The sequence below is a fragment of the Gorilla gorilla genome, chromosome 11 (genome assembly GCF_029281585.2).
Source record: "Gorilla gorilla gorilla isolate KB3781 chromosome 11, NHGRI_mGorGor1-v2.1_pri, whole genome shotgun sequence".
Taxonomy (NCBI): Eukaryota; Metazoa; Chordata; class Mammalia; order Primates; family Hominidae; genus Gorilla; species Gorilla gorilla.
In genome coordinates, this window is record NC_073235.2 from 64,410,672 (window position 1) to 64,430,482 (window position 19,811).

General features: G+C 34.5%; 1 protein-coding gene across 8 annotated transcripts in view; it reads left to right on the forward strand.

Annotated features, from left to right (window-relative positions):
* The window catches only part of SLC4A10 (solute carrier family 4 member 10), a 360,081-nt gene that overhangs the window by 318,797 nt on the left and 21,473 nt on the right, over positions 1-19,811 (forward strand). For all 8 annotated transcript variants that reach the window (XM_031008812.3, XM_031008814.3, XM_004032704.5 and 5 more), the window contains 5 exons: positions 3,468-3,629; positions 5,054-5,167; positions 6,591-6,752; positions 12,906-13,157; positions 14,403-14,471. In XM_031008812.3, coding sequence (XP_030864672.1) covers positions 3,468-3,629; positions 5,054-5,167; positions 6,591-6,752; positions 12,906-13,157; positions 14,403-14,471 — 759 coding nt within the window. The remainder of the gene's footprint in view (positions 1-3,467; positions 3,630-5,053; positions 5,168-6,590; positions 6,753-12,905; positions 13,158-14,402; positions 14,472-19,811) is intronic.

Sequence of the window (19,811 nt, forward strand, 5' to 3'; positions counted from 1 at the left end):
TAACATTTATTCTGTTCCACCTATTTTTCCCTAGAAAAATAACATTGCCAGTCTGCTTCCACTCAAAGAGCCATTTAAACTGAACAATAAAAGAATTGATGAGCTGATCAAGAAAAAACACTATAGTTATTCAGAATTTAGACATGGGGTCATGATTAATGAAATCATTAGTGGGTCTTCTGTCTACATTTTCTTTGGTAAACTATATTATGTTTACAGAGCCTCTTGATGTCTTCTTCAATATGAAAACCCAAATGATCCCATCTCTAAGTTATATAACATGATAATTTACTCTATATGTGTTTTGTATTATGTGAATAATTTAATACTAAATAATAATATTCCTTCTATGTATTAGCAAATCTTGAATTTTGAGAGTTCTAAGAAGCAGACATACAGCACAGTTATCAGGCTAGCTGTGAGTTAGATACCCTGAGTTTTGAGGTCAAGTAGAATAGTGAAAAATATTTTGCAATTAAAGCAAATACAGCATTGTGGGGTTGTTGGTTTTTTTCTCTTTTTTTTTGTCATTTTAAAAAGTTTTGTACTAGATGTTAACATTTGAGCAGAAACTTTCATATTATTTTTCATTAGTTAAAAGCAGTTTTTGCAATGGATAATTGCTAATCTTGACCAGAAACAGTCTTTATCACCAGAGGGAATACTATATAATGAAAACGATCTTGTAATTTTTAAGTCAAAAAAAGACCATTAAAATTTTTGTCTAATTGTTATGCTGAATTTTTTCCTCAATATATTAATAATGTCATCAAAAATATTTTATTAATGAAGCACTGAACTAGTGGCTATTACAACTAATTTTGTTAAAATAGTGACATAACATTTAATTTGCATATTATTTATTTGGCAGGTCCTGTAATGTTTCATTGAGTTGTTACATATCTCATGAATTATAATTTATACCTTGCCAACTCAGCAAGGGCAAAGAACTTTAGCTTTCTTTGATTTTCCCAAACTGCTCTATGCATAGTAAGTGTTAAACATTTGATAGAAGTACTTAATGTCTGTTTGAAACAGTTTCATCTTACTATTTAATGCAAATATTTATGGCAAACTGGAGTACTTAAGTTTGTGTGTGTATATATATATATATATATATATATATATATATATTTGTCACTATCTCAAAAATCAGCCTTTATAAGAAATCCTTAGGCAAGATTTAAAATATTCATAAGCAGTTAACCAGCATTTGGTGTTTCAGTGCCTGAATTACATATTTAGCTTGTACATATATAAGGGGCAGGACACTAATGCCAACTTTAATTTCTTATTTTATCTAACTTAATTTTTGCCAACTTATAGAATTGCTGAAACTTAGAATGTGTTTGAAGAGTAATTAGTAGAAATCAGTTTGTCAACAAGCATTTTTTGAGTACCCATTGTAACTGAAACCATATGTTAGACTCAAAAGACGAGAGCAGGATTTGGATTTGGTTTTCATTTCTAAATTTCAGGACTTACTCCATGTGTATGTGTGCATGTATGTATGTGTGCATGTGTGAGTGCCTCTGTGTGTGTATTGGGGATACAATTAGTATAAATCTGAAAATAAATGTTGAATTTAGCAGGTCACAATTTTTCTTTTTTAAAATTAGCATTTTGTTTCCTCCCAAAGAGAAAATAAATAACATTTTCAAATATGCTTTGAATTAATGTAATTAGGCAGACCATTGGCAAATTATAGAGTGTAAGACAGCTAAGGAATCCTTTAAATGTCATCTATGTTCTTAAGAATTGAGAACAAGATCCTGCCAAATGACTTTTATACCTGCAGAAATGACAAAAGATGCTCACAAATTTATAGATAATGTGTTTATCATGGAACTTTTAGCTCCTTTTTCTACGTAGCAATTTTGCTACCCATTATATTGCTTAATAATTGCTCTGCTAGCATTTCTGGACAGGTGCAGAAGAGGATGAAAAACACAAGGATTCATTTTTGCCACCTTATCTATTTTTACAGCATTTTGAAAGAAGGAAAATTAAGACTTTAATTAAGGCCTGGGGGATTTTTCTGTGGTTTTTCAATTAGCCAAGTTGCTGTGCTCTGTATTAGCTTAATATGAATAATTGGAATTTAACTTTGCCTATCAAGGAAGATGTTTGCAGTTAAATTAGAAAAGGAGACAGATTCTTTAAGACAATAATAAGGTGTATTAACTGTACTTCTCAAGACTCTTAGGCTTAGGGTAGCTAGCAACTCCAAGTAGATTTTACTAGTTGTTTGTTTTCAGATGACTGTGTAGCTATTTGTAATTTATTCTACAATCTTTGGAATGTATTTACTTTTTGCTCTACAAAGATTTCAGGCCTAAAGTTGGGCAGACTCTGTGTTTGTGATCAATCTATCAGTTCATATTTTTCTCCAAGATCTCTCTGCAATTCAATTTATGTTCAGGGCAAGAATATCTCAAGGACTAATGAGATCACTGGATCATTTAAGCCATTATTTCCTGTTTTGAAATGTAAAAATACTTTAGTAATCTAATTTTTAAATAAGATAAACCAAAGTAAGTTTAAAATAACTTTTTTTCTTTCAAAATATTTGTTTGAAATGCTGTTTTTCCTGGAGGAAAAAAATTTTTTTGACTTTGCTGCCACCTCATGGCTAAGGCAGTAATTAGAAATAGTTCTTCAGGCTCTTACAGAACTACAGTTGCAGAAGAAAAAATAACCCATGGAGAAGTCATAATAAATATGAGCTTTGCCTTGCTCATGTAGTAATTTTATTTCATTTGTTCTTTAGTCCAAGTTCGATAGTCCCATCTTTGACTTACAAATTCATTTCAGTCATTGTATGTCATAGTTTTCTTGTTGCCTTTCTCATCTTTCTTGGCAGCTTTTGGACTAGATAATTCTACAAAGTCATTGTTCTTTGTCAATAAGCAATAATAATCTCACTGCAGAAATCGTGTTTGTATCACAGCTCTGCGGCCAACCACCAGTGGTGAGGCCACAACAAATTATTTAACCCCTTTATGCTTCAGTTTCCTCAGACATGGAATATAAATAACAGCATGAACGTATTTTATGGTATTGGTGTGAAAAGTAATTTAAATGATGTATTTAAATAGCTGGGCATAGTGTCTGACCTTAGTAACCAATCACTATTACATACGTCATATTTTCAATACATCTCGTGTTAGGAACTTAGTAGATATTAGATTTAATACATACTAATTAATTGGTAAATCGATTCGTTTTATACATTTAAATTTAAAAAGCAGTTCATGTTCAAATTTTTCATAAACCTTTGCATATTTCTCACCACCCATCCAAGTTGAACTTGAAACTCGTAATGTAATGCCTGCTAAATCATTATGAGAGCCATAAAGGAAAAGCCTCAGCATCTGAACTACAATTGATCAGAAGGTGTTAGTTTTCTGCAAGAAATGTGTCCGGTTTTTTCTTAGTAGCTCCATTTGTTTTACTTCCTCTGGCAGGAATGCAAATCATTGCATGGAGAGTATGTTGGACGGGCCTGTGGCCATGATCACCCATATGTTCCAGATGTTCTATTTTGGTCTGTGATCCTGTTCTTTTCCACAGTTACTCTGTCAGCCACCCTGAAGCAGTTCAAGACTAGCAGATATTTTCCAACCAAGGTACTTAGACTATAATTTTCTTGATCTAAATGTAAAATAACATAGGACAAAAGAAAGAGTAATTGATGTAATAAAAGTAGCCACTGAAAGGCTTTTGTGTGAGTGAGCTGCCAGGTTAGTTGTGGAGTGAGATGAGGGGCTGAAGAGAAAGAATTTGTGATGCAGGTGCTGGGAGTGCATATGCAGGCTTTTCTCCTAACTGCAAACCCCACGGATCAACTCCTACTTTCCTACTGACGTTTTTGGAAATTCACAGCACACACTGCATTACTGATTGTCACTTTTTTGCCCAGTGAACAGTGGGAACTATTCCAGCCTGACAGATACCTCAGAGGAGCCTATGTTACGTTCTCTAATTGGGGAAGCCCCCGCAAGACTCATTGGAACAATATTCTCTTTTTCAATGTTTAAACCGTCAGTCCCTCCCCCTAACCCACCACGTTTGCATCTGCATATTTGGAAAGGAAAGTAAACAGAGAAACAGCTTAGTTCAATATTTAACACTGCAAAGTAACACCTATAATGTCTGATTCCGCCAAAAAAATTTTAAAAAAAGGAAAAGAAACAAGGAAACAAGCTTCTGAGGGATGAGCTATAGATTATGATCAAAATTCCACTCTGGAAAAATATTTCAAGAACTCTTCCTTCCGAAGGGGGCTTCTTTTTTGTCACCACTTTCTTCTCTAAGGTGGAAGAGTCATTTATTTCCCCAAAAATCTTAGTCTGATTAATACAAAAACATTTTTCTAAGCTGAAACAATAATCTTAAGCATTTTGTGTATGCTTGTGTGTATGTCATAAAGGCATCTTAAAATAAACTAGATCTGGATAATAATTGTATGTGAATATTTGCTCAGAATTGGCTTTATAAATGAGAAATGGCTTTAAAAATTGGCTCACATAGAATAAATTTTAAATTTGCCCACTCTGTTGTGTACATTCCCAACTGTCATGCTTATATTCTAGATAAACTAAAACATTATGTTTCTTTGATAAGAACAGATAATTTTATTTTATGATGCTTCAAGTTTATCATATTAAAATGTTACCTGTGTGAAAGAGATCCCTAAAATCCAGCCAAATTCTGCCCATGCTACCTTATTCTGCATTCTGAATATTCACATGCATGGGTTCATCATAAAGTTAGATTTTAAATAAACATTGAAAACAGCACAACCACGATGTAGCTATTCCATAATGCCTCATTCTGGAAAGGTTGAGTGTGTACCAATCTTAACGACAGTGATACATAAATATATATTCAGGTTCTGACAGAGCTAATGGTAATCTTATAGTATGCATAAAATATAATATTATGATATTATGTCATAAAGTGTTTATAAAGTGTGACTCTAGATTATGTTCCTGAGTATTCCTTGATATTTATAGCTACTTTAAGTGACAAGTGTTTTCATTATTTTTAGGTTCGATCCATAGTGAGTGACTTTGCTGTCTTTCTTACAATTCTGTGTATGGTTTTAATTGACTATGCCATTGGGATCCCATCTCCAAAACTACAAGTACCAAGTGTTTTCAAGGTACTTACTATCTCTCTCCCTCTTCCCATCTCTCTCGGTCTAATCTTCATTTAGATGATACCTATAACTCTAGTACTTAGGATTTTCATGAAAATATGAAGAATTTAGATTAGAAGACCAGTAAATGAAATGCACACAGCATGGCTAAAATTTAGGTCTAATATTTAAAAATATAAGAATTACAAAATATAAATAATTATAAATATAAAACTTGCCTGAAAAAAATTTCCTGTCAATTCTGCCAGTTGAAATACCTATATATAACATTCTTAAAAGATAAGGAAGCATTTGAAACTAAGAGAAAAGGATTATCTTGGCAGAATTGTACAGTGAATAAGGCTTGGAAAACAGATAAAAATAGATTGGGAATAGAATTCTGACCGTGTTACTAATGGGGTACAGTTTGAATATTCCTTATCCAAAGTACTTGGGATCGGAAGTGTTTCAGAGTTCATTTTTTTTTCAAATTTTGAAATATTTGCAAACGCATAATGAGATATGTTTGGGGTGGGGCCCAAGTCTAAATACAAAATTTATGTTTCATATATACCTTACACATATAACCTGGAGGTAATTTTATACACTATTCTTAATAATATATGTGACCTATCACATGACGTGAGGTGTGAATTTTCCACTTGCGGCATCATGTGAGCGCTCAAAAGTTTCAGATTTTGGATCATTTCAGATTTCAGCTTTTCAAATTAGGGGCACCCCTTTGTTTTCTCTGTCAAACAGGGCTGGGGACTTCTATATAGGGCTCTTGTCAGGATGAAATTTTGAGAATCATCTCAGACAGCAGCCATGTTTGGAATCCTTCCCTGAGCCTCTGCTGTGACCAAGTATCTTTTTTATCATTTTCACTCAGTAGCCTCTGCACATCAAAAATAACAGTTACAATACCATAATGATGTATTTTGTTTAGATGTCTGTCTCTGATTCTAAACTGAAAGAAGCCTCTGATTTATCTTTGTATCTCAGTTCTAGCACAGTGGTCGATGTGTCAATATGCTATTTGTAAATTTCAATACATTTTCCAATAGTAAATAGTAAATAGTAATATTATTTTATTTAATACAGGTATTGATTAATAACACAGATTTTTCAACAAGTCTGTCAGAGTTTAAATCCCATCTCTACCACGTACTAGCTTTGGGATCTTGGGCAAGTTACTGGATATCTCTGTGCCTCAATTTTCTTATCTGTGTCATCTTTAGAGTGTTGTGAAGAAAAAAAATGAGTTAAAATATTTAAAACACTTAAAATGGTTTTAAGTGATTTATGAGTATTATTATTATTTATTATAGGCCACTCAGCTCCTCTGTTTATAATTAGGGCTTTCCTAGTAGCATCTGTAAGACCTAATTTGATCAAGTATTCATTAATCCAGTTCATAACTATGCACATTCTTTACTTTATACAGCCCACTAGAGATGATCGTGGCTGGTTTGTTACGCCTTTAGGTCCAAACCCATGGTGGACAGTAATAGCTGCTATAATTCCAGCTCTGCTTTGTACTATTCTAATTTTTATGGACCAACAGATTACAGCTGTCATCATCAACAGAAAAGAGCATAAGCTAAAGGTATATTTTAACATCCATTTTAATGTAAATAATTATGACTTAACTGATATCAACTGATGTTCATTTGACTTCTCCTATATTCTGTATTCATTTGCACAGTGAAATATATAAAATAATGTTTTCAGATGTATAATTTTTATTGTCTTACAAGATACTTGGTCTTACAATGAGATGAGAATTTACTTATTTGTAGCACTTGGCTGAGCTCACGTCTGAGAACTCACCTCCAAGGCATAAAATAAAAAACTGTCAAAGTTTTAACTTTTCCATACTTAACATATTTTAATGAAATAACAATCTGTTCTGGTGAAGTACAACCATACCAACTTGTCTTACATCTGAGATTCCTCTATTCCTCTATTTAACCCTAAGTGTATCTATTACATTGAATTCATTATCAGAATAAATTACAACTTCAACTATTTCTCATTTTCTTTAATTATTTTTCTGTCTGCCTGTAACAACAAAATCCAGACATAAACGTCACAGTTTAGAAGTGACATCTTTGAGTTTTATTGCAGATTTCACTGTCTCTTTTATAAAAAGAATAACTATAGATGTGTCTTAGTTACGTTCTGACCTTGCCATTTTGCAATTGTGAATAATCGAAATTGTTCACTGGTATGCAATTTGCCTGAGATATGTAATGTAAGCACTGTCACTTACTTACAGGAATATGTTAAATGAAATCGATGAAATCATTAAATGGTTAAAAATAATCTGCATCAAACCTTGTAAAAACAGAACATGCACAATCTTGTTTTTGTTTTGGTATCATGGGGAAGTTGCCAGCTATTTTCACATACCCTTTAAACTCTAGGAGAAAAAATCATTGTCAGAGCAACAGAAATCATGCTTTATAGAATTTTTTTATAGGAATGTTAGAAAGATGAAAAATATCTCTGATTAAACTCTGATGCAATATATTGGGTTAGTGCAAAAGTAATTGCAGTTTTTGCCATTACTTTTAATAATAATAATTACATAAATGTAAGAAAGCACACTTATTTGCAATAAATCTTATGAAGAAGGAATTTTGAGTATATGGTGGAGAGAATGTGTGTCTATCTTAAAGCAAAGGACATTTTTCATTCTCTTTGTAGAACGTAAGTTAAGAATTCTCACAACTTTTATGTATTTTATTAAATGATACATTTAAAAAAATCAACTAAAAAACCTGTTTTAGGAAGAAAGTAAGCCATATAATTATTATTTACCTTTCAAAAAGATTTTTTTAGCCTTTATAATTAGGCAGAAATTCTAGTGTGTTCACTGAAAAATTATCCTTTGTAAGGGCCATCAGTTAAATGGATTCAGGCAGCATTTTTTTCTTATTGTAAGTGGAATCATATTAAAACAAAGTGTGGAAGTGAAATGTGTGCTGAGATTGTTATTACCTTCCTGGCCATTCTGAATCTTTGCCCTTTCCTGGGCCTTCAACCTTATAAATCACATGACACTTGCTCTTACTCCTTGTTCTTCATGAGCCCTTGACATTCACAGCCTTTCTAAAGCTCCACATTGACAAATACACTAATTTCCCCCTTCACATATACTGTGGAATAACAAAAATGTAGTAAAGCATTCTTTAAGTGGTCCTTTCAAGTACTTGCATTTATAGAATTAAATGCAGAACTAGAACTATTTTTGTCACTGAAATAAACCTGAGGCTACATTACTAAATCTGTTTTATTGTGCAAATAAATGATTATGTAGTCAAAAGTTGTGTATTTTTGCCCCTTACTACTCTGGATTTAGTAAATGATACGGCAAATCTGGCTTAATCATAAACTCTGCTATATGGCCACAGGCAGAAGAGTCAGCCTGTTCTTGGCCACTGTGAATCTGAACTCTCCATCCTCCTTCTTAGATATGAATACTTTTAAAGCAAATTTCTTCCAGTGAAGATGTATTTCATCTACATTGAACCCCTATTGGGCCTATAACTCTTGTCTCCTATAAGCTTCTATAGAGTGTGGTCTGATGCTACTGGTTTTCCCGTTAACAACAACAAAATCACCTTCTCAGAATGTTATTTACTCAGAGTAATGGTTTGTTCCATAGTCCTTCTCCCCGCCTGTTGCTTTATTGAAATGTTTGCAAAGTCTCCTGGCTTTGACTTGAACCACATTTTCACTAAAAGATGTGTTTCTTGAGTATATCACCAGACCACAAGCTAACCACTTGTGAAAGCATTTTCAGCTTTTACTAATTTTCTTTTCTCACTTGAAAACCCATTTTTGCCTTGGTTGGAGCATTCCCCGAAATTGTTTAATGAATCATGTTTTGTAGTTTATGTATCAAACACTTGGTAGACTCCACATCATGTATCTAAGTCTACATACACCCAAGTCAACTCAGAATTCCTCATTTCATTCTTTATCTCTCCCAAACATATTTTAGATCTTTTTACTTTTTCTTCACCTCTACTGCCAGAACTAGTAGTTGGTTTTCTTTTAGATGTTATTTCTCCTGCTGATAAAAATGTTTTTATTGGCCAGGCACAGTGGCTCACGCCTGTAATCTCAGCACTTTGGGAGGCCGAGACAGGTGGATCACGAGGTCAGGAGTTAGAGACCAGCCTGGCCAACATGGTGAAACCCCATCTCTACTAAAAACACAAAGATTAGCTGGGCGTAGTGGTGGGCACCTGTAATCCCAGCTACTCAGGAGGCTGAGGCAGGAGAATCGTCTGAACCTGGAAGGCAGAGGTTGCAGTGAGATGAGATCATGCCATTGCACCCTGGCCTGGGCGACAGGGTGAGACTCCGTCTCAAAAAAAAAAAAATGTTTTTATCATTTCATGAGTGTCACTATGTACACAATAAAGCTGTGTTGCACTGCATAGGTGACTTACTACTCCCGAAGAATAGGGGAGCTCAAAATCAGTAAAACTCGAACTCATTGCATCCTATGATCCTTTGGATGGCTCCAGAGTGAAAGAAGAGGCAAATATAAAAATTTGAGAATGTGAAGTATCATGTATATTATACATAAATGTACATATAAGTCCATACTCTCTCTAGCATTTGTTTGTTTGTTTCTCCCTTAGAGAAGTGGATCAGGCATAAGTTAACTGAATCCCTTTGAAAAGCATTAAAAATATCTACTTGGGTTTTTTAAAGCACATTCTCTAAATGTGAAAAGAGAGATATAATCTTATAAAAAAGAAAGTTTCTGTTAAGATACAACTGTGGGCTTTTCTACATGTTTCTGTAGACAGTTCAGGCTTCTTTTGACATCATTTTTAATAAACAGCAATACAATCCCGGATCACTTGAGTAAATGAATGCATTTGCAACATTCATTTGGCACCATATTCTCTTGATGATTATGGCATTTGATATGTTCTTTTTTGCCCTCTTTGTCAGCCTGGTTCTTCATGTCAATCTATAGTCTTTTATGTGGTTAACTTGACAGATGCAGGAAATTGCTGCCAAGCTTTGAAATGAATTTTTTCAGCAGTGGCATCTGGGTATCAGATGGTCCTCTTGGCTGGCCTCTTGTCTTGCTGCATGTTGGTTTTAGTGGGGTCTGGTGTAGCATCACCTGTTGCTATGCTCCCTTTTCCTCCCATATGTCCATTTCCTGTGATTCATGGATGAATGTGAGAATAAAAGCTCCAGCTCTGTCTTTATTTGAGAAAAAAATCTACAGAAATATGTTAGAAGGTGTAGAGTTCTCTGTCTGACAAAGGGATACTTCTCTTTGGCTGGCATGCCTATCAGCTAATAATTTTGTTACAAAGTCCAAGTTTTTAAAGACATTTTAAATGAAAGGCAAGAAGGATACTGGTTAGTTAGGGGAAGAGCAAGAACTGCTTTATTTATTTCCTTTGGTTTACATTAAATCAAGATGCTCCCATTGTTGTACAGCATAATTAGGGGAAATTATATTTTTGTTTTTGTTATATATTTATATATTACAAAACTAGCTTTATAAATTTAGAAAAGAAATTATTTCCTCTGAAAGAATTATTTTGCCTACTTCCTGCAATTCAGAATCCCACTATTTACATTTGTATCATATTTTTAAAACATTCAATAAGAGCTATTGGAAATCACTATCACAACAAAGGCCTCCCTCGTATTATTGAGATGTAGTGAATGTGGACTCTGAGAAAGTCCAGGTGTGCTAAAAAGTACAAGCCTGACTCTCAAGGCCCCCTGTCTTCTGCCCTCCTCTGATGTTCATCTCACAGCCACCATCTCCTCTTCCATCTTTCGATTTCTCTTAGCAGTACCATAATTTTGCAAAACAGCTCCAAGGGGGCACCATTCACATTGTACTCCCTCAGAGGCAGAGGCTTAAGTATGAGGTCCTTCCCTGTTCTACATCCTTCTCATTCCAGAGTTGCTAGGACAAAACACTTCTCAAACTGCTTAAGACATTGTCCTTTAAAGGGACCAAAATCTGAGTTCTATTCTATGGAATCACATCTTCCAAAATGTTTTGCAAAAGGGCCAAGGGATGATATTATGGTCCTGGCAAAACTGTTTCCTATGCTTTTTTGGTTATGCTGACACCAGGCAGTTTCTCTTCCTACTCTTCAACTCTTACTAATCAAATTCTTTCTTGAGTTACTTGTAAAGAAAAGTTTCCAGAGTCATATTCATTCAGGAAATTGAGTTAGATATTTTGGTAAATTGTAGTATTGCCCCAGTAAGCTGAACCAATGAAGGGTACCATTGCTTTGGTGTCAACATAGGAGGAACAGGTCCTTAGGTACATAACTCTCATTGTCTCCTCACTATCATCTCTTGCACTTTTATAATTTGGAAAGGATGAGCAGAAAGGAAAGAAAGTACAACTGACTTTAAGAATCTTCTTACTAAGAAAACAAGAAAACAAAATCACAGAGAAAAGACTACCATGACAAATATGCAACAAATACTCAGTGTGTTTCACACTCCAGGCTATAAGAGCTCTCATACTGACTACAAACTGCTTGAAGTTATATAAAACTACCTCTAAAAAAGACTATTATTCTCCTAGAAGAATTGGTAATTTCTGCTCATGGTCATAATAACAAATTTAACTGCGGTATTTATTTTAAAATTACACTTACTAAATTTGATTCTGAAATGTTTGATGCGTATTTTATTTTCAAAAAAGTCAATTTGTAACTTTTATTGATTGCTTATTGTGTGCCAATGATTGTGCTAAAAACTAGAGGAAATACTGAGAAATTATATAAGTTATCTGATCTTAAGAAACATATTAATAGTTTTATTAAGGAGCCTTGAAACCTAATGAGTACAAAAGAAACATTTATTGTTTAACCACTAGAATATAATAGTACCTAACATTTTCTGATTGCTTTCTATTCAACAGATATTATTCCAAATGATTTACAACATCAACTAATTTAATTATCACAACAGTCCAGTGAGGTGCCTTCTACTATCATCATCATCGTTTTTCAGATAGGGAAAAAGAGGCGCAAGAGCTTAAGTGATTTATGGGTTGAGCTAGCATTTCATTCCAGGCAGTCTGACTCCAGAACTTATATTCTTAACCACTTTATTATACTGCCTGTCATGAAGCAGTCACTGAAAATTAAAAATAAAAGGTGGAACATAAAATAGGCCATTCCTTTGGCTGCTTCTGAGGTTCTACACTTTGATTCCTGCAGGGTATGGAGGGAGTGCTCTTCCCCATCTTTGATTTCCCTCCTCAGAGAACACCCTGTCTGTGTAAGAGGGCAGTTTCCACACACCCCATTGCACCTATTTTTACTCCTTTACATTTCCTACCTGGTCCTAGGAGGCACTTAGTTTGCAACACCTGGAGATCAGTGACAGTGGAGTAGCATAACAGAGGAAATAGAAAACAAGAAACTGATTTCTAAGGAGGGGCTTAATTTGTCTAGTGCTGAAACTGAAGCAAATTAGAACAAGATAGCACTATATTAAGGAGAAAATGACTATACAGGGGAGCTTAGGCTCCATGATATTATTTTTTCTAATAAAAGTCACCCAATGAGACAAAAGAGGGCAATTGGAAACTGAGTGTTTGTTTGAGTTACTCCAGGAGATCTGATATGAAGGGCTCGTTGAGTATCATCAGGAAGTGGTTTCTATTCGCAATCAGGCCACCCTTAGCCCTGTTATTGACACAGTTTCTTTCTCTCTTTCTTTCTTTTTTAAACAGAAAGGTTGTGGGTACCATCTGGACCTATTAATGGTGGCTGTCATGCTCGGTGTATGCTCCATCATGGGCCTGCCATGGTTTGTGGCTGCCACAGTCCTCTCCATCACTCATGTCAATAGCCTAAAACTGGAATCAGAATGCTCAGCTCCAGGAGAACAACCCAAATTTCTCGGCATTCGGGAGCAAAGGGTTACTGGGCTTATGATTTTTATTCTTATGGGTTCATCAGTCTTTATGACCAGTATTCTGAAGGTAACAAAATCTGTCTTTATGAACTTGAGAGAAAGAAGAATACATTTATCATCATTTAAAATTTTCATTTGAATCTGAGCCATAAATTTGCAAATATTGTGTGGCATGTGATGAAAGTGATGAATTTCTTAACCATGTTTATATAATTCTTCATAACCTAAGGGAGGGAAATTATGTCCTATATTTTAAAACCCTTAAATACATAAAAATTTAGTCTGGCAAAGTAAAATTTGATGAGTAAATTATTGTAACAATTTTGAAATGGTGATCAAGCTATGGGAAAAAGTCACTCATTGTTTCTGACTGACTTGTGACCCGAATTCGTTACAGGCATTCATAAAGATTCTATTTTCTTGTCAGTGGATAAATATATTAGCAGTTAATATTACTTACTATTAATAAGAGATAGAGGTGAAGGGATGAGCCTGGTTATAGTCACATATGCAGTTTTCCATTTTAAGTGCTCTGTAAAACCACTGTCTGGACATCATCATCGCATATAGTGATTTTTTTTTCACACAAAACTTGAAATCTATTTTTAAGAGGATTAACTAGTAATTATTTTGTCATGTAATTTTGTCAGATATTTCCAAGGTGTGTCAATTGCGCTATAAATTACAACACATTTTATTTGCCTATAATTTGACATTTTAATTAAATTATTTAATCATTTACACTAGTTTACTTGTATTTGATCATTAACACAAGTACCTTTGCAAGAATTAATCTCTGTTATATAAGTAATTATATTATAGACATAAGATGATGTGAACTTTTCCAATAAAAAGAGAAAATCTGAATTATCCATATATTTACAAATACCTGGTATAATACAGGAAACACATCTAAATGTTAGCTTCATTCTTTAATCCACCTTTAATCCAAATATCTTATCTTTGTAAAACAAAATTCAAGTTGTCTCCAAAGTAGCATAATAATATTATTGTTCCTTGTATACTACATGGTTTTTAAAAATAGATTTTGACCTATTAAATAATTATAACAACCCTATTGTTATCATCTCCTTTTAGATATTGGGAAACTAAGGCACAGAGAGCTTAAGTAACTTACCTAAGGTTACACAGCTAAAAATGCTAGGCTGGAACTTGAATCCTTGTCTTCTGAATCTGTACTATACTGTTTCTATTCAAAAATGCCTTTTTCCCTGTTTTTTTCTTTGATAAATGCAAAACCACAATCTATTTGAAAATGATTTCTGCCTTTTCTCCAATTGTTCTTTTACAGTTTATTCCCATGCCAGTGCTATATGGAGTTTTTCTTTATATGGGTGCTTCATCTCTAAAGGGAATTCAGGTAAATTACTTACAGTACTACAGGCACATCTGTGATGACTGACCTTAAGGTCTACTGATAAGTCATGTGACAGCTGAGAAAATGCCACCACCTGAGGAACAGCTTTTAGACCACAATTAAATTTCTTCAAACTTGTCAGAGTTACAAAAGTTAAAGAAGATTCTCTCCAGCATCTAAGGTTCATAATCTTATGGTACTTTTCTTTGTCATAAGTATATTAAAACTGTAAGAGGCTTAGATTTTACAGCATTTTTAGAAAAATCATAGTAGTATATTTCTATATATATCCAAATATTTATAATATTTGACACTTTAATCATGTGTATGGACATCTATTGGTAAGAATAGGAAAAGTCTTTATGCACGAAGATGTTCATTGTAACACATACTATTAAAATATTGGAAACAACCCAATTCTCTAACAGCAGTAAAATAATTAGGTAACCTATGGTATATTCACTGAAAATTGATAATTATAGGAACCACAAAAGTAACATGGCAAAAATGCTTACAACATAATATAAAGTAAGAAACTATTGACCATAGGTTTATAAAGCTACGAGTTTGAGCTGGGTTGTGAAGGAAGGTGTAGAAATAAGAACAATTTGTTGAGATAGTGATATCCCAGGGGTTTTCCCCCTTGTTTTGTTTGTTTTACTGTTATATTTATAGGATTATTTTTAAAATTAGACTAAAATAAAGATATAGGCAGTTTCAAGTATAAGGGGAACTTTATGAATTATTTAAGTAAGTATTGGTTAAATAAATATTTTAGGCATGAATTTGGCAACAGATCAGCCAGATGGTTCTGGTTCAGGATGTCCCATGTGGTCACTGTCAGGGTGTGGACAAGGTCCACAGCATCTGAAGGTTTGATAGTGCTGGAGGATCTGCTTGCAAAATGGCTATTCCACAACTGTGGGCATGAGGGCATCAGTTCTTTTCTACCTGTTGGTAGGATGACTCAGTCTTTTGCCACAGTGGCCTCTCCATGGAATCCTTAGTGTGTCCTCAAACCATGGAATGTGACTCCTTCAGAGTGAGCAATATAAAAGAGAGAGAGAGAGAGAGAGAGGAGAAAGGAGAGAAGAGAATGAGAGAGAAAGAGGATGAAGTGCTTTTTGACTTAGTCTTCAAAGTCATACATGGTCTTTCCATGTTTTCTATTTGTTAGAGGCCATCCACTACTAAGTTCAGCTTGCACCCAAGTGAAGGGAAAAGGGAGACTATCTCTTGAAGAGAAGAGTATCAAAGAATTTGTAGACACATTTTAAAACCTCCACAAGTGTATTCTAAATTTTTACAGAAGCTGTAGGCAAATTCTTCCCACGTATTTCTTTGATGATACTGTTATTGGTTGAATAGTGAGTGTTTCCTGAAAATTTATGTCCACCCGGAGTCTCAAAATGTGACCTTACTTGGAAATAGACTATTTGCCTATGTAATTAGATATGGGTTTCAAGACAAGATAATCATGGATTTAGGGTGGGCCCTAAATCTAATGACTGTGGTCCTTATAAGAAGAGGAGAGGGGTTGAATGCGGTGTGGCTCATGCCTATAATCCCAGCACTTTGGGAAGCCGAGGTGGGCGGATCATGAGGTCAAGAGATCGAGACCATCCTGGCCCGCATGGTGAAACCCCATCTCTACTAAAAATATAAAAATTAGCTGGGCGTGGTGGGCGCCTGTAGTCCTAGCCACCTGGGAGGCTGAGGCAGGAGAATTGCTTGAACCTGGGAGGTGGAGGTTGTAGTGAGTGGAAATTGCACCACTGCACTCCAGCCTGGGAGGCAGAAAGAGACTCTGTCAAAAAAAAAAAAAAAAAAAAAAAGAGAAGAAGAGGGGAGAACACAGAGAGAGACAGGGATACACAGGACAGGGAAGAAGGCTATATGAAGATGTAGGAAGGCCAGGCACGGTCAGCTCACACTTCTAATGCCAGACCAAGGCGGGTGGATCACCTGAGGTCAGGAGTTCGAGACCAGCCTGACCAATATGGCGAAATCTAGTCTCTACTAAAAATACAAAAATCAGACGGGTGTGGTGGTGCATGCCTGTAATCCCAGCTACTCAGGAGGTTGAGATAGAAGAATTACTTGAACCCGGGAGGTGAAGATCGCATCGAGCTGAGATCATGCTACTGCACTCCAGCCTGGACAACAGAGGGATACTCTGTCTCAAAAAAAAAGAAAAAAAAAAAGAGAGAAAGAGATTACAGTTTTGCTGCCATAAATCAAGGGTGCTAGGAGCCACCTGGAGCTGGAAGGGGCAAGGAAGTTTTCTCCCCTAAGACCTTCAAAGGGAGTGTGGTCCTGCCAATATCTTGCTTTAGGCTTCTGGCCTCCACAAGTGTGGAAGAATATATTTCTATTGATTTAAACCACCAAGTTGTGGTAATTTGTTAGGACAGTCCTAGCAAACTAATAGATTTCTACTTAAATTGTTCCTTGAAAAGTCTTGTTTTATAATTTAACATTATTTAGCCCAACACTCCAATGTTCTTGAAAAAGAGACTAGAGACTTATTTATCATATAGTATTTTGTCAACTGAAAAGCAAAAATAAATTGCAGCTTTTTCTATAACACAGCTAGACTCACTGATGTTCATAGCATATAAGAGAAGAGTTAACCTGCAGGACAGGCAGCACAGGATCTCTGTTCCTGAGCAAATGACTAACCAGCTTCTGACTTTGGGAGAAGAAGCAGCACTTAGGCTTTAAGACAATACTGGCTGCCAGCCTGGGGTAAACTTAAGTATGAAGTCCTTGCAGGTCACGGAACACCCAAAGTTGATAGTATGACTGACTCTTCATCCTGACACTGGGAAAAATGAACTGGGAGAGGGAGATGGTTGAGCCATGTTATATGTTTTAATTTTACTCAAATTAGATTTAATTTGCTCATTTAAAATTTCATGTATGAAAAGTGTAGTTTGATAGAATTTGTTTTGTAAGCCATTAGGGAAAGAATATGGAAGAGGTTTTGTTTATTTGTTTTTCTTTTTCCCTTTTTTTTTTTTTTTTTTTGCCTTTGGCAAAAGTCCCATGAGTACTAATTTCATCTGTAAGTGAAAAGCATTTATTATTAGGCCTCAGGCTCACATAAATACAGCAGCAGAGTTTAAGAAACAATGTAAAATCATTTTGATGATAGGTTTCAACAGATTTTCTCCTCTAATTCCACATGATTTTATACTCATGAGGTTTAGAATTAAACAAGAATGTCAAGTTTTGGAATTATTTGGGGTGTGAATCTTTTAAATGAAAATTGAAGAAAACATTATCAAAGGCCCATGAGTTAAATATAATGAGTTTTAAAGAACACAAATGAAACATCAATCTGGGGCACATGTTGATGAACAGGGTCTCACGCTGAGAAACAGTGTTCGTGAAAATTTAAGTGAGCCCCAAGAGCAGGCAGCTGAAATTCCTATTTGGTATTGTAGCTAACTGGGTGGGGAAATGTGATATTGATACTAGGATATAATAAAAACCAAATGTAAAACTCAGAATACATTTATCATGATGATGATTATTATTTAAACATATGCTGAATATAATCAGTTCCAGCAGCATGTTACTCTCTTACCCTATTGAAGGAATCTATGTTACCTGCTTGTTTGGCAATATTAGGAAACTTATTATCTGGGCTTCTCACTGTGAAACATGGCAGAAAAAACAGATCACAGTGTTCTCATGAATGCTGTTTCTGCATTCAGATATATACCCACATCTATATTCATTCCAACACTTCAGGAATCCAAAGTAAAGCAAATGTGCCATTTAAACAATAACAATTGAAGCACCCACACACTGAAGTACACTTATGCAATAACATAGCTTCACAAATGGAGAAATGGTGGCTGGGAAAAACTAGTTCTATAGAAAAGGAAATATTTCATTGTAAGCCAGATTTTATTTCTTTCCTATTCCTACCTCTATCATGCACCAAGTTTTTGTTTATTTAATGACTTTTAAGTTTAAGTAATATTTAGGAAATAGAAATTTTAAAACTTAATGACATGTACATGGACAGAATGGAGAGACATTATTCAGGAATGAGTTCAGCACTTAGTAGCCTGCATAGAATGTTTCAATAATGTTTTTGGAATATATAAATGAATATGAATAAATGAATGGTCAGGGAATGAACTAATATATGTATGATTCTTATTTAGATAACTGAGGAAAGGAAGGCCATGTCATGCCATAAGACATAGAACACAGAAGGGAAGATAGGTTTATGTTGAGTTTGAGATTCCTGTTATGTATACAAGCAGGTCTTGGTAAAACAGGCTGTTTTGACTCTAACATTTTGACTCAATGGACAACTGTTCCTTTGCATATTAATATGACACATTTGATGAGAATTGCCTACAGTTTTTAAGATAAATTAGTTAAGAAATAAAATCTAATATTACTTTTTGAAAATGCATAATGGATGTTACTGCAGAGATGACATGAAATAAAACGGTGACTGACAGTGATTGAAACCATTATTTTCTAAATAATCGCCTCTAGTTGGAAACACTGAAAATTGCAAAAATTGGCCAAAGAACAATAAACCAAATAATCTATATAAAATAAAACTATCATGCAGTATGATTTGTTAGTAAATAAAATGTGATTAAAGATTTAAGCTTCCTGTGTGCATTTAATTTATAAAATTCAAAAAGGGAAAAATTGGTTTGCTTGATTAAAAAAGCCCTCAGTCAAAGCTGTAACATAATAGTATGAAGTACTATAACAATAGTGTTATGTAATACTATGTACTATCTTTATGGCAAGATTGAAACAACATTGATTGAGATGAAAATAATTTTAATAAAATACAACTGAAAATATATAAATGACTTGACAGTGCTGTATATAAAGTTAATCAAGAAATTAAATAGAGTTAACAAAATTTGCTCTGGAACATACTTTATTAACAAAATTTATTTAGGTTAAATTTTTATGGTTAAGATGTTTGTGCTCATAAAGACAGCATCTAAACTTTTGTTGGGGATTAAAGGGGCAAAGTCAAAACAGCAGAGTCAAAATAAGGAGGTTAAAATACCGTACTTAGCAGCTGGATAAGGGTCTAGAACTCAGGAGAGAGCTAAGGCAGAGACGTAGGTCTGTGAATCATTAGCAAGTCTGTGAAAGTCAAAGCCATGGGTATGGATGAACTATTCCAGGAGAAAAGAAAACAGAGAATGAGAGTCCAGGAATCCCAATGTTGAGGGGCAAATAAAGGAAGAGATTGTGATGTGACAATGAAAAAGAAGATGGTTAATTATGTTTTGCTTCACAGGGCTCCACTCTTCAAGGTAGCAATATTTAACACTGGCTTTCTAT